The 15,318-nt window shown below is 35.1% G+C and overlaps 2 protein-coding genes and 1 pseudogene across 3 annotated transcripts; 1 reads left to right on the top strand and 2 right to left on the bottom strand.

The window, feature by feature from the left end:
- The first annotated feature begins 7,715 nt into the window (after positions 1-7,715).
- On the top strand, positions 7,716-8,966 carry LOC107645302 (SAUR-like auxin-responsive protein family). The gene has a single exon (XM_016349295.3). It carries the CDS (start codon positions 7,825-7,827, stop codon positions 8,293-8,295), a length of 471 nt encoding a protein of 156 aa, XP_016204781.1. The 5' UTR covers positions 7,716-7,824; the 3' UTR covers positions 8,296-8,966.
- A 1,139-nt stretch (positions 8,967-10,105) lies between these two features.
- Positions 10,106-11,805, bottom strand: LOC107646225 (uncharacterized). The gene is made up of 4 exons (XM_021103626.2): positions 11,537-11,805; positions 11,189-11,257; positions 10,896-11,081; positions 10,106-10,762 (listed from the first exon to the last, which is right to left on the bottom strand). The coding sequence occupies exons 1-4, from the start codon at positions 11,636-11,638 to the stop codon at positions 10,505-10,507; spliced, it is 615 nt and encodes a 204-aa protein (XP_020959285.1). The 5' UTR covers positions 11,639-11,805; the 3' UTR covers positions 10,106-10,504.
- A 776-nt stretch (positions 11,806-12,581) lies between these two features.
- Positions 12,582-14,832, bottom strand: LOC107645301 (pentatricopeptide repeat-containing protein At1g71460, chloroplastic pseudogene; annotated as a pseudogene). Its single transcript, XR_015886059.1, has one exon. The product of XR_015886059.1 is annotated as a pentatricopeptide repeat-containing protein At1g71460, chloroplastic pseudogene (transcript).
- Between the last annotated feature and the right edge of the window lie 486 nt (positions 14,833-15,318).

The raw sequence follows: 15,318 nt of genomic DNA, 5'->3' as shown, positions 1-15,318 counted from the left end.
AAATCTCCATGGAGAAAGGTATTATTGACATCCAACTGTTTAATGCTTTAATCGTATGCTAGTGCTGCGGTCAAAACTACCCGAATGGATGTAGGCTTCACAACTGGATTGTATGTTTCAGTGAAATCAAAGCCTGGTCTTTGGGAGAATCCCTGAGCCACTAATTTCGCTAATACTTTTGCAATGTCCCATTAGCATTGTACTTCACTCGATATACCCACTTACTTCCAATTACTTCTCTGCCTTTGGGAAGTGGTACAAGCTTCCAGGTTTGATTCTTTATGAGCGCATTGTATTCCAGATCCATTGGTTCTTTCCATTTCGGTTGAGCTATTGCATCTTTTACTATTCTAGGTTCTACCGAGGCATGAAACACCCTTGGTTTTAGGCAACCCCTATTGCTTCTTGTATTCATTGAGTGTGTGTTGTCAGAGGAGGACGTAGCAGGTATAATAGGTGCTGCTGGGAGGACAATTTCTATATCAAAAATTGGAATTGGTGTTGGAATGCTTGAGGGTGCCACTGACTGGGAGGGAGAATTGGATTGAGAAGGGGGCACTGAGTTGGTAGTTGGCAGGATTGGAGATTGGACTCCTGAAGATGGCTGAGAGGCAGAGGGTGTTGCAGCAAAATTGGGAGGTGTAGGAGACGGGGGAGGGTTATGTCTGGAGAGAGCTGGTGAAGTCCTATGAGGAAGAACAATTAGAATTGTTGGAAACTGCTGCAGTGTGGGTGGTGGAGGATTTAAGTCTTCATGGAGAAACTTGCCATCTTTAAAAGGAAAATTTTTTTCATCGAACACATTTCTTGTAATTATAGTCTTACCATTAGAGGTTAAGCACCTATAACCTTTGTGGAGTGAACTGTATCCAATGAAGACACAAGGGGAGGATCTAAATTTCAACTTGTACTTGTTGTAGGGCCTTAAGTGAGAAAAGCACAAGTAGCCAAATACTCAAAGTCTAGTGTAATCATCAGGCCTTTTTTCGAAGAGCCTCTCAACTGGTGACTGATCTTCTAGAGTTAGTGTTGGTAACTGGTTGATGAGATTAGTAGCTGATGCAAATGCTTCTCCCCAAAAACAAGTTGGCATTCCAACTCCAGCCAGCATAGACAGTCCATTTTCTACAACATGTCTATGTTTTCTCTCTGCATTGCCATTCTGCTGATGCACATGAAGACAGAAAAATCTGTGAATTAAGCCTTGACCCTGAAATTCTCTAGACAAGCTTACATATTCAGCAGCATTATCCATTTGTAGCATCTTAATTTTCTTATTTAATTACAATTCAACCATGTTTTGAAAAGCTTTAAAAACTTACTTAAGTTGGGACCTTGTTTTGAGCAGATAGAGCCAAGTAAATTCAGAGTAGGCATCAATAAAATTGACAAAATAGAAATTTCTAGTCGAGTTAGGCATAGGGGCAAGGCCCCATATATCAAAGTATACAAGTTGAAGTGGTTCAGTATACACAGTATGAGAAATTGAAAAAAGTAGCTGGTGAGACTTGCCAATGCAGTAAGTTGGACATACTGACTTATTGACATTAACAGGAACATTACTAGACTTTAAAACTGCTGAAACAACATTATTTGAGGGGTGTCCTAGTCTATTGTGCCATAACAAGAAGTTATCTATATTGGATATTGTGGAGACATAGGTAGCTTTGGGAAGTGGAGTGAAATTGACAAACTTGTACATCCCTTTGTCAACTTTACCATGAATGACAATCTCCTTAGTTTTCTAGGTTTTGTCATAGCATACATCAGCATGAAATTCAAAAAATACTTCATTGTCACAACAAAATTGGTATGCACTAAGTAAGTTTTTGGTAATATTGGGAACATGAAGAAGTTTTTGTAACAAAAATTCTCTACTACTTAAATCAGATTTAAAGCTAGATTTTTCAATTAGGTTGATGTGCAAACCTAAATCATTTCCTATTATCACTTGATCTGTTCCTTCATAGGTTTCTCCTTCTGAAAGATTATGCTCATCTGAGGTCATGTGGTGTGTTACTCCTGAGTCCAGATACCAGTTTTGATCATGAATTGTTGAGGGAGTGGCTAGTAGTGCTTGAGGTGTTGAATTATTGTTAGAGTTTTGAGCTGCATACTGGGACCTTGAGTTGCTATTTTTTTCATACTTGTACTAACAAATTTTGGTTGTGTCCAATTTTGTCACACACTTGGCAGATTGGCCTTTCACTTGATCTTGCATTATTATTCATAAATCTTGAGTTATCACTTGAATTGCTTCCTTGTCTGCTATCAAAATTGTTGTTCTAAAACTGACCACCCTCAAATCTTGCATTATTTCTGTAGTTCTTATCTCTATTGTCATTGTGAGAATATCTGCCACCTCTTGATATTTCACCCCTGTTTCGGTAATCTCCTCCTCTATAGTCTCTTATCATGTTATATCCTTATGTGTGCTGGGCTAAATTTGTCTAAACAAAAGACTTCGATTTTCTGAATCTTTCTAACATGCTCTCATGAGTTAGAAGTAATGTTTTTAGTTCACCTACTGATATGCTTACTGATCTTGCAACTACAGATGTAATGACACTTGCATACTCTTCTGTCAGACCATTTAGTATAGCATTTACATAATCACTTTCACGCATTGGTTCACCAACAGAGGCAATGCATCTATGGTGCTTTTTAGGGCCAACACATATTCATTCACCGAATTTTCTATCCTGATGCTACTCAATTTGTGTTTCAATTGTATTATTTTTGCTCTAATCTGAGACAAAAAAATGATCATCGAGTCTTTTCCATACCTCATATGCATACACGCTTCCAACCATTCGAGTTGTGAACGGTCTGATCATTGAAACCAGCAACCATGACTTCAGTAATGAATCTTGTCTTTTTCACACTGCATATTCGGGATTTGTTTCTCCTGAGGACAAAAATCGCACTGAAATTCTTTCTCTAGTGATGTGGTGCAGCAAATTATGGCTTTCACTGGTTGATTCAGTTTGGTCCTTCCATTGCAGGAAGTTATCCTCATCCAATTTCATTGAAATTGGGGACGATATGAAACTTGGAGGTATCGATGTCTAAGGGACTGAGACGTTACTGTTTTAAGGTTCAGCAGCCATGTAAGTAGAGCGATCGTAGGCTTTGATACCATGAAAGGTATCAGAATATGGCAGAAGGGAATTGAAAGAAGTAAAGAACCAAGAAAAAAGAGAATAACAGAGAGAGAAAGTTGGAAGGTAGAGAGAGAGAAAGGGAAGCTTCTGGAGAAGATTTGTGTAATTGAATTAGTTGTTCAAATTTAGTTAGTTCAGCTCATTACATATGCTTGGTTTGGTAAAGTTTTTCGAAGAGGTGCTTGTGCTTTTTAAAAGTTCAAGCTCCTCGTTTTGTGTTTGGTAAATAAAAAATATCATGTGCTTGTGCTTGTAGCTTTTAAAAGATCGGGGTACTTTTGAAAGCACCTAAGATAGAGCTTTTTAAAGTTGGCTTGTGCTTTTCAAAATTTAAAAGTCTAATATAACCTCATATGTTAACTAATTTTCAAATTTAATGCTTGCATTTATGTCTATTATAGTATTTTTAAATTTTAAAAGCTATTTTACTAAATGCAATTGTTGTTGCTTGTGATTATTAAAAGCAATTTTTAATTTGATTTACCAAACATAAATGCTACAACTTTTAAAAAGTCATCTTTTAAAAGTTAGCTTTTATAAGCTACTTTTAAAAAGTAAAAGCTTTACCAAACTAAGCCATAGTGTGTAATATATAGCAAGATGTAAGGACAGTTGGCAGTGTATTAGAGTAACAGAATTCAGTTGAGTGCTATGCTAACTAACTCAACTAGTGCTAACTAATTCAACTAGATCTCATAACCTCTATCATTATGTATTGTTAATTTTAAAAATAATTAGAGATAAAAATATCAAATTGTGTGTTTTATGTATTGTGTTTTTGTGTCTCAGTTTTAAAGAAGAATACTAAATATATATATTTTGTGTGCATCTGTATTAACGTATCTATTCAAATTGGTGTCTCAGCAAACAAACAAACGATAAATGTGTACCACCGTGTGTATTAATTAGTGTCTATGTTTCAACAAATAAACACAATTTTAATTATCAATTTCACACGAAATTAACTATACCTGAATTTTTACCAAGTACAATAAATTTTAATATAAAATTATTGTAACAACAAATGTTTAATTGCTATCACCTTTAAAATTGGTTAAATATGTGTTAAATATAAAATATATATTAAAAATAATTAAATAGAATATATGTTTATACGGAGATAAATGATGCTCATTTATTATTATTTTTTTAACATTTTTGTTTTCAGTTTTGATCACATGTTGACAAATAAGTTGTCCCCATACCGTGAAGTAAATAAGACAGTACACATTGCTTAATTTAGTAACAAGTGGAGTGGAGCTGATTGAGATTTCCTTATCTCGGAATTATTATAAAATTATTAACCATTTTAATAAGTAAATGTATATGCATAAGTTGAGTCCCTTTCACTAGATATAGGTCATTTATCTGAGAGGTGTAACGTAACGAAAAAGATTGAGGTGCACAAAGATTTTTAGAGTCACCCACCGTTTTAGGATACTACCTTTCCATTATTTCAACAACGACGAAAAGGATAAATAAGTTTCTAATTTTTTGTCCTGCGGACATTTTTGTTCTTAATCATTGAAAAATACTTTTAAGTACCTAATCTTCACAAAACTTGAATGGATCAGTCTCTGACAGAGGCATTTGGATGAATCAGTCCCTGACGGAGACATTTAGACAGAGAGACTGATCCGTTCAAGTTTTGTGAAAGTCAGGAACTACTTAAAAGTATTTTTCAATAATCAGGGACGAAAATGTCTGTAAAACAAAAAGTCAGAAATTTATTTATTATTTTCTTTTTTTTTTTTTTGTTTAAACTCATTCTCCCATCTTACATTCTTGCTTCGACAAAGTTCAACTACATCCAGCAATTTTTGCCATTATGAACAACAGCTAATATTTTGGAGCCACTCATTTAATTAGAGTCATTTTGTCTCTTGTATTCCTTTTTTTTCCATTTATTTAAATGATGGAACAAACCAGATGATAATAATCATGATATACACTACTCATCAATTTAACGCATAAAATAATATTAAGGGTCAACACGTGAAAAAAAGAATGAAAATGAGCTCAAATGCAAATTAAATACAACTAGGAAAATATTGGTAATCTAATTATATATACTCTAATGAACTAGCTACAAAATGGCTATATATATATATATATATAATATCACTTTTAGTATATTAAAATAATTGATAAGAAGTAAAAAAATAAAATGTTTATCTTTTATATTATAAAAAATATATAAAAGGTAATATAAATATCATTTTTCGAATGATATATATATACAACCCAATCTAGAGTTGAAAGGAATGTGATAATTTTATATCATTTATTTCTTGTCTCATTTAATTTCCCCTTGCGTTCAAGTCTTGCCTATTAAATTTTACTGTTGACTATGCATGCGCATGCCATAAAACCAAAAGAAAAGGGGGCTACGATGACTTGGTGTTTTTCTTCCTCTTTTTTAAATGAAAATAGAAATATATTATTGAATGTTTATATATATATATATATATTATTACGATGGATAACCGGAGATTATTGGGTTGGATTAGTTTGGCTGGCCCAATCGTCAGAATGAGAAAGTATCCAAGCGGATTGATGATCCAAGGCCCCCGTTCGACTTCGGTATGAGAAAATGGGGGGTGGTATTTGGAAAGACACTCCGATGCCAAAGTCAGCGAAGGGAGCAAAACAGGTCTAGAGAGTATTGGATCTTCTGAGATACCTGAGAAGTGTCAGTTATTTATAGTGGTGAACCCATAACCACCGTTGGTGTAGTTCCGTTATTTATGGTGGATAACCGTCCCTTTATCTTAGGGAGGTTGAGATATGGCTCCAGGAAGTGGGTAGAGAGATTTTAGGGGCAGTTACTCATTTGAATGGGTGTTTATCTGCCAGCTAATCTTCGTCCCGACTTCTTTAGAGCAAGTCGTGGTAAAGACCGACTTCGTAGGGTGAAGGTCGGTGTAGGGCGAAGCTCAATCCTTTGGATTGGGTCTTTCGTTTGGGCCTGGGTCCATATATATATATATATATATATATGATATCTGTAATACTAAGGATAAAATGCTAAATAAGATAAATTTGAGTTGTTTGAGTTGAAATTTTTTTTCTTAAGTATTACCGATATAATATAAGATGAATACGTTTTTTATTTTCGGCTTGATTATCACAAAGATGGCCTCGTTAGTTATTCAATTTTAAGTTTTTTATATTTTAATTTCAAGCCACAACGATGCATGAGTACGGATAGCGCCAATTCACCTTCAATATTATTATGTTTATTAAGAGTCTAAGGGTAATAGTTATGTTAATATATTAGTACTAACTAAGAAATTAAAAAATTATAAAAGGGAATATATTAATGCCTAGTATTTGAAAAAGTAAAATATAATTTAATAATATGTATCAAGAAACCTAGAAAATAAAAAATTATCCGGTAGGTCAATCGGTTTAATATCATATTAAGTTTGGCTTAATTAGTCATCGACAATAATATCACCACATACCCGAAAGAGGTCACTAACCTCTTTATATTACATTCAATCTAAATGGTTAATGATGCATGTCTAACCTATTTAGCTCTCTAGCATCGCCTAACAAATAGATATGGAAAAAGAAAAAACAAATCAGTCTATGTTATTGATCGCTAACTATATATACTAAATATTCTAAACAATTATTTGATCAAATTGAATTTTTCGTTCATTTATTATTTTTTTAAGTAATAACTCATCAAAACAAATTAGCAAAATAACATTAAAAAAATAGGTAAATATGCCTCATATCTTGAATAAAGTTAGTAGAAATATATACTTTAATCATGATAAAATTATTTAAGAATCTTTTATGAAATTATTCTGTTTTTCTTATCTCTTCACAGCAACTGGAAACTAAAAAAAATGATAAATTATAGGGAGAAAAAAATAAAATAAAAAGGTGGGTTATGTTCAAGGGACTTAAGGGACTCTGATACTTAGTAGAAGAAACATCATAATGCTTAACATAAGCACCATCCACATAGAAGTTTTAGATGAATCTAAAACCTTTATGTGGATGGTGCTTATGTTAAGCATTATGATGTTTCTTCTACTAAGTATCAGAGTATTTCTTTTTTATACTAAATGGATGTTCTCTTATATGTTTTATAATTTTTTTTATATACTAAGAATCAAGATTGTTGGAAGTTATGTGATTCCCGCTCCTATTTCTTCAACATATTATTCAGAATTTTAATTTAGGGTAAGAAGCAATTAATATCAAATATTATAAATTAAAAATAAATAAAATTAATTAAATATAATTATAAATTAGTTAAATTGTTTATTTTTGGCTAATCACCTCTTAGTTTCGTATACTTTTTCAAATACAAATAAAAAATAAAAATAAAAAGTGATGGGAAAACTGGGAAAGTCACAAGTGAATTATCCAGCATGGATCTCTAATTCTCTATCTTGAAGGCTGAGCAAATCACAACCCTTGAACATGCTTCACTTACACCAACACCAGACACAGAACAGCATTTTCGTAATTATCTCCAAAAAGCAAGCCCACTTTCAAAACCCCGTCCCTATATAAACCCAAACACCCTCACAGCCTTGAAATCCCCGCTTCTCTAATTTCTTTCTCTCTTACCACAACAACAGAAACAACCTAACAGTCCCAACTCCCAAACTCAAATTCACTTGAAATTCAAATTCAAATGTCGTCGAAATGCAGCAAGATTCGCCACATTGTGAGGCTTCGTCAGATGCTGCGTCGCTGGCGCATCAAGGCGCGCATGTCCTCAGCTGCTATTAACCGCTCAAGCTCTTCTCCGCCGTCCGATGTTCCCGCTGGACACGTGGCGGTCTGCGTCGGCATCAACTGCACCAGATTCGTTGTGCGAGCTACTCACCTTAACCACCCTGTGTTCCAGAAGCTTCTAGTTCAGGCGGAAGAAGAGTACGGCTTCGCCAACCACGGTCCTTTGGCTATTCCCTGCGACGAAGCACTCTTTGAAGATGTTATCCGGTTCATTTCCCGCTCTGAGTCTGGATCCGGTTCGAACCGATTCTTGAACCTTGATGACTCTCAGAGACACTGCCACGTCGGAATGAGGAACAACCTTGATTTCTGGAAGCAGGAATCTCGACCGCTGCTCCACGCCTTCACTGACAAGAACATTTGGTAGTAAGATCTTTAAACCGAACGGACCGGACCGGACCGAACCGGTTCGGTACACGGGTTCTGAACCGGATATTCATTGGTTCTTTCTTCGGCTGCTACCTATTTTTTCGGTCACGGGAATTTGGAGCTAGTAGTAGTAATTTGGTAAAGTACTACTATTATTATAGACCGTACCACACGAAGTTCAGGGATTCGAACATTGACATTGTAAGTAAAATTTATTTTAGGGGGGTCACAATTTCACTTTTCCAATGACCAAATTACTTATATAAGGTCTGGGAGTTTTTTTTTTTTTTTTTTCAAATATAATTTTGGAGCTTTGAGCTAAGAGCGAGTTAAGCATGGTGGCGAATTAGGTTATTATATTATTTTTTAACTCCCCTGCCCAATTATGTAAAGGCGAATTGTGGGCCTTTGAATTGGACCGGCCCAACTCGCGTCAAATTAGTTGAAAGAAGTTAAAAAAAAAAAGGAATTGAAGATGCTCCGGGGAATGCTGTGGAGATGGCAAACAAGGGTGGGAGAGAATTAGTTACTATCGGCGACCACCGAGTCGTCCCCGGGTTCGAATCGGAGGGGAGTTACTGAGTTGACAAGCGAGTGAAAGTGAAAAAGTGTGTGGGTCTGGTAATAATTTTTGTAAACTATATTGTGTATGTACGTATCCTATTATTATTGAAGATGATTGATTGAAAATGAAACTTGTAGAGATATTTGAAAATTTGGAAATTATTGCGTTGTGTTATGTTATTTTTTGTTACTACATAATAATTGCTATAATGCTGCCAACTTTGATGTCAACTACGAACGTGATACGGAAACTATAGTAATTGATTTTTCCGTAGTGGTAGTAGTATAAAATTTCGCGATCATATATGGTTCAGTCAAATATGTTAATCTATCTAAAAGTGTGAAGACATCATCATTGAAGTATTTATCTTGTTTAATAAACCAAATTGGTTTTGGTTTTTGATTAAAATAGTAGTGTATGGTTGTTTGTATGTGTGGAGGGTTGCAATAATTGTAGCAGTTGTGGGAGTTATAATGACATCAACCCACGTGAATTGCATAGCAAAGTCTCTTGCTAAGTTTTTCACCTTATTCTCAATTTGTCCCACTTGATAATTTTATTAAAGTAGCAACTTTTCTCACTCAACTTCAAAATTCTTTAGAACAAAAAAAAAAAACTTTAGGTACATAACTAAAAAGAAATGTTTACTTTAGGTACATAACTGTTGCAATTAGTTAAACATAATTGCATATTTGGCAACTAATCAATAGTTAATAATGGAAGACATACATACATGCAGGATTAAGATGATAAACAAACCAACAGAATATATGAGCCGTTGACCTTATTATATGATTATGATTTGCATTTCTCAGTTTGGTGTTCCAGTTCATATATAGCACAATGGTTTTGAGTACAATTTTTTATTTTTAATAGCTTAATCTAATTAATGTAACAATCAATATCACTGGACTAGGCTGTCATGCAGAATTTCAGGCCGAAAAAAACAAAAGCTAAAGCCAAAAATTAGAAAGAAAAAAAAAAGTGAACATGATGACAACATACAAAATAAAGGTCTAAATTAAGTACTTTGTCACCCAATTAATCAAAGGTATCTATTTCTGATAATTGGCCCCTGTATTATATCTAGCATACAGAACAGCTTCCTTACAATGTGGTGAAAACTGTCATGGGATTCGGCTAAATTTTTATGTTGGTTGTCGAAGACCTAACACAACCCTCCTCCTTTATCCGGTCTTGGGACCGGATATGTACCGCAAGTGTAACATAGGCGGAGTTACACAAATAATCAAAAACCATAATAAAAGTACATTAACAAATAATCAGAAACCATAATGCAATGCATAGCATTAGAGTTACTCAGCTACTTCTACTTTTTTATACAGCCAGGAATAAAAAAGAACCAGCATAACCAAACCAACAAGAATCATAACAAAACCAAGAACACTTAAACATGTAAACAAGGTACCATGAATTCTAAATGTGCCACATATAACACTAGACCCTGATGCTGCAGCCACCAACACAGACAAAGAATACAGCAATGAGAGACATAACATTGAGATAATAGGCACTCTAAATCCCAAAGACCAAGCCACCATCACTGTGTATGCAAAGCTCACTATGAACATTCCTGTCCATATTGTCGCAGGTAAGAACCTTGTAGATGCTTGAAACAAGCTCAGTGGTACCTTTGAGTTGTTTCTTGTACTCCAAGCAACTTCACTGCCAAGGCGGCTCGGTGTTCTGGTGGACAAATTATCTCTGCTGAACAGAATTGCATGAATGTTTTTCTTGTAGAATCAGTTTGTTGAACCTTTTTGGTTAAGCCTTGGCCGCGATCCGAAATCCGGCTTGTGTCTTTTAGGTTTACCACCACATGGGAGGTGGAAGAAGAAGATACATCACATTCCTTTTTTGTCTGTTCATTTTGAAAGATCTACTGAAAATGTTACTCAATGTATTTCAAGTTAAAGGCACTGCACTAAAATTTAACACAAGTTATATTGCATAGACAAAGAAGATATGAGAAAGGAAGATAATCACTATAATCATATATTCCTTTTCTTTACCTGCTTTCTAGTTAAGTTGTAGCCAGAGTTCTTATTAGGTTTTTGCATTGACTTGTCAAGTTCTTGTTTTCTCTTTTCATCATTATGCAGAAAATTGTGTTCCTCATCATCTTCTGTGACCCCCTCTTCATCATCATCATCCTCATCATGATTATAGGCCTTGTTATAAGGCAACATTCTATCAGGCTGCATAGATATCCAGATACAGAAGTCATAAAAGTTATATAAAGAACTTTGTTTTGACATTCTTTTAAAGTTTTGAACAAAAATGATGAAGATAATCAATCTCTCGCCTCATAAAATACTAATGTAGCATTTCTCAAGTATGCAATAGTTCTCAATAACTCCTTATTTGTAGGGTACTGCAAATTCAAACACAGAAAACATGTATGTCAATAACAAAAAGAATAAAAAGGAAGTGTCAAGCAGTGTCTTGCCTCAGTTTGTTTGCCTGAATTTGGTTGTCTTGCCTTTGCTGTTTCAAGATATTGCAAACTAAAATGAAGAAGTCAGTGAAACAAAAAGTCAACTATTGCTACCTTACCTAATCAGAACATATTTAGTGGTACAGTTTTTGATGCTATATATAATAAGATTCAATTATTCAACTTTGAGGGAATGCAAATAATGCATAAACTTACAGGGTTTCTTGGAAGCAAAAACTTGTTGCTTATGCTATTGTTCTTGTTGTTGTTATCATCTCTGCTCTGTTCTGAAACAGAAGGCATACTCAAAGAAGCCATGATCAAACAAGTGGATCACTGGATTGGTATAAGTTCAAATATGGCAATTTACTCAATCAGCAGTTTCAACACAGGTTCTTATAAGTCAGTGTTTTGTGATTAAAAGGATTACTGTGGAAGAAAAAGGTCAGTGAAGAGACACATGGAGGAAGTTGTAATTCTCCATTTTTGACTTTGTAGAAGAATATCTTGTTATATCATACTTTATTGTACTTACCAGTTTTTGTATGCAAAAGTCACTGCTCTAGAATACACTAACAGTTCCTTTTTTTTTTTTTTTTTTGTGGGATGGAAGCTTCTTCTACACATAAATTTTTGTAGAATATTCAATTTAAGACAATATATGTTTTATTCTTAATGATGTGAAAGAATGGTGAGAAAAAGATGAATCTTTTGGTAAGTATGCTGTTAATTAGTAATTCGGAAGAATTAATATAACTATACAAGCACTTCACAAAGGTAATTTGAGGATAATAGTCTTAAATTCATATATGAGTAACATGTTTTTTATATATATAATTGGTTTTACAACATAAAAATAAAATAAAATGTTCTAAACAATAATTTTTTTCTGATTATTATTATTATTATTAATTTATTATTGTGAAAATACTTCCTCAAATACTAATAGCTCTTAACATAAACTTGATTCGAAGTAATCTATCAGTTGGAACAAAGCTTTATTATTGAAAATGTTTTGAATTATTTTCACAGTAAAAAAAAAAAAAGAATAAAGGGCAACTCGGTGCATAACCATCCTGCATTAACATAGAGTTTGAAAAAGGGTTGCATCCAAAGGATATAATGCAGGCAGCCTAACCTGATATTTCATTTTTGGACAAATATCATGCAGCTTCCTTAGTCACTCACTCCATTCACAATCCAAATGCCCCTCTAAACTCAGAACATACCGGTAGATAAAATATAACTTAAATACATGAACTAAATTAGATAAGCAATTATATTTATATCTTGAATTAAACAAAAAAATTTGAAATATAGTTATTACAATGAGTATGGTATAAAATTTTCAAATAAATTACAACTTATGGATTCTGAACTAAAAGTACATGTCTCTAGTTAATCTACATTCAAGAATGTTAACAATATGTAAATCTTTCATATAAAAACTGTGATGTTGCCTTCTCTATACAACAGAACTCATCTCTATAAGTCTTTGAGCTTTCTCCAGTTGATCATCATGGGTAAGAAGTCGAACCATTATATCAAAATGTTCTTTAGATGGTTCAATTTTATATCTAGTCATTAACTTGAATATCCTATAAGCATCATCAACAAATCCAGCTCTGTCGAAGATAGATAGCATGGCATCGAAAGTGAAATGCGTCGGAGTAGAACCTCTCGATGTCATCTGATCGAAAAGAGCAATTGCATCTTCATACAGTTCATTATTTCCATAGGCCCTAATAAGAGCAGTCCATGTCATTGAACCTTTAACAGGGACAGCATGAAAAACCAACTTTGCCTTGTTAACCTCTCCAAAAGTCCCATACATATTGATAAGTTCTGCAGAAACAAAAGGGACCTTTGCAAAATCCTTTTTCAGGAGCTGTGCATGAATCTCTTTTCCTTGCTTCACAAGTTTTAGCTCACCACAAACACTGAGCATCCTTGCTATTGCAACTGAGTCTGGCCTATGCTTTGAGGATTGCATTGACCTTATCACATCAAGTGCTTCATGATGATACCCATTTGCTACATATGAATCAATCATGGCTGTCCATGAAATAACTGTCCTTTTCTCCATACTATCAAATAGTCTTTCGGAATATTCAATCACACCACACTTCGAGTACATTACCATCAAAGAATTAGTTATGGATGCGTTAGGCAAAAACCAATGCTTCAAAGCATAAGCATGAACCTGCTTCCCCTGTTTCAAAGCCCTCAACTGAGCACATACTGGAAGAACAGTTGCGACTGTCACAACATCAGGCCTGAACCCTTCTTGCTGCATCCAGATAGTCGACCTTAGTGCCTGCTCCAACCTACCATTCCAAGCATAACCTGACATTAAAGCCGTCCAACAAACCAAATTCCTCTCCGCCGAGCTATAAAAAACTCGCCTAGCCGAATTCATATCCCCACACTTGCAATACATATCAATCAAGGCAGACTGAATAGGCACTCGCCTATAGTACTCCTTCGTCTTCACCACATAAGCATGAACTTCTTTGCCCAATCGCTGCTCATAAACTTCCCCTATTGCAGGAAGAACAGACATCACCACAACCGAATTCACCTCCACTCCTTCCTCCACCATCCACCTCACATACTCCAATGCCTCCCTCTGCCGCCTATTATGCACAAAACCCGCCACCATTGCGCCCCAAACCACAACATCCCTATTGGGAATTTCGTCAAACACGCGGCATGCAAGATTGATCCTCCCACACTTGAAGTACAAATCAATCAAACTTGTCCTAATAATTGAACTATCAACCAAACCATTCTTGATCAACAATCCATGAGCCTTGAGCCCCTGGAAAAGCGCAGGCGCACCGGCAAAACTCTTGATGACAGTGGTGAAAGTATACACATTCAACTCAACACCCAAAGCCCTCATCTCAGTATAAGCTTTAAGCACATCAAGGTCGTGCTTTTTACCCGAAATCACAGACCCTCTTAACAAGGCATTCCATGGGTACACGCTGGTACACGGTAAATCGTTAAAGATTTGTTTGGCTTCTTCGAAAGCGGCGCAAGAGGTGTACATGTGAACAAGCTTGGTTCGCAAAAACTGGTTGTTTTCGAAGCCGTTGATTCGGATATGGACGTGGACTTCTCTAGCGTGTTGCAGGGACTTGGTGCGAATGCAGGCGGCGATGAGAGCGGAGAAAGTGGTGGCGTTGACAGGGATTCCCTGTTGGTCAACGTAATCGAGAATGGTGAGTGCTTCTTTGAGTTTGTCTTGGCGCGCGAATCGTTTGATGTCCTTGTAGATGGAGCGTGGATTTTTGGTGTGGATGGGTAAGGAGGATGGGAACGCATCTTTGTCCTTGAAATGTTTCAGCTTCTTGTAGTGGTGGTGGGATTTCTCTGGGAGTGCTGTTTTGAAGTTGAAGAATTGGAAGGTGGTTTTGGTGTTGGAGGATGGCGAAGCCGAGGTGGGATTTGGAGGGACCCTGTGAAGTTGGAGGGAGAGACAGCCTGCCATGCTTGAACAAGTTTGCAAGAACCGAACCCGTCAAGTAACTGGTTCACTCATCCAAATATTAATTAATACTTGTGCGTTTTTTTTTCTTGGGTTGAGGGGCAGGTCCGTTCTTTTCCTTCCCTTGTAGGGGTGAATACGGGTAGCGGGTACCCAATTACCCGTCCGAATTCGAACCGAACTAATTAAATTGATTTTAGAACCAATAGATAATCGGATTCAATTCAAACCAAACCAATGATTTTTGTTAGTTATTGGTTCGGATATCGATTCTGAGGATGCGGAACTAACATGCGAACCCGATCATATATTAATTAAATAAAAAGAATATATATATATATATATATATATATATATATATATGACTTTTTTATTAGACAAAAATTATCACTATTAATATGTTGGATTTTAATGAGTTTAGTTTTTAGTGTATTTGGTATTTAACATGTTTGAATTATTTCTATTGATGTTACATGTTTATTGTACTTGTTAAATTTTTAAGATA

Source organism: Arachis ipaensis, chromosome B6, assembly GCF_059453495.1.
Source record: "Arachis ipaensis isolate K30076 ecotype BB chromosome B6, ASM5945349v1, whole genome shotgun sequence".
NCBI classification, from domain to species: domain Eukaryota; kingdom Viridiplantae; phylum Streptophyta; class Magnoliopsida; order Fabales; family Fabaceae; genus Arachis; species Arachis ipaensis.
The sequence above is the reverse complement of the archived record's forward strand: the minus strand, read 5'-3'. Positions and strand labels throughout refer to the sequence as shown.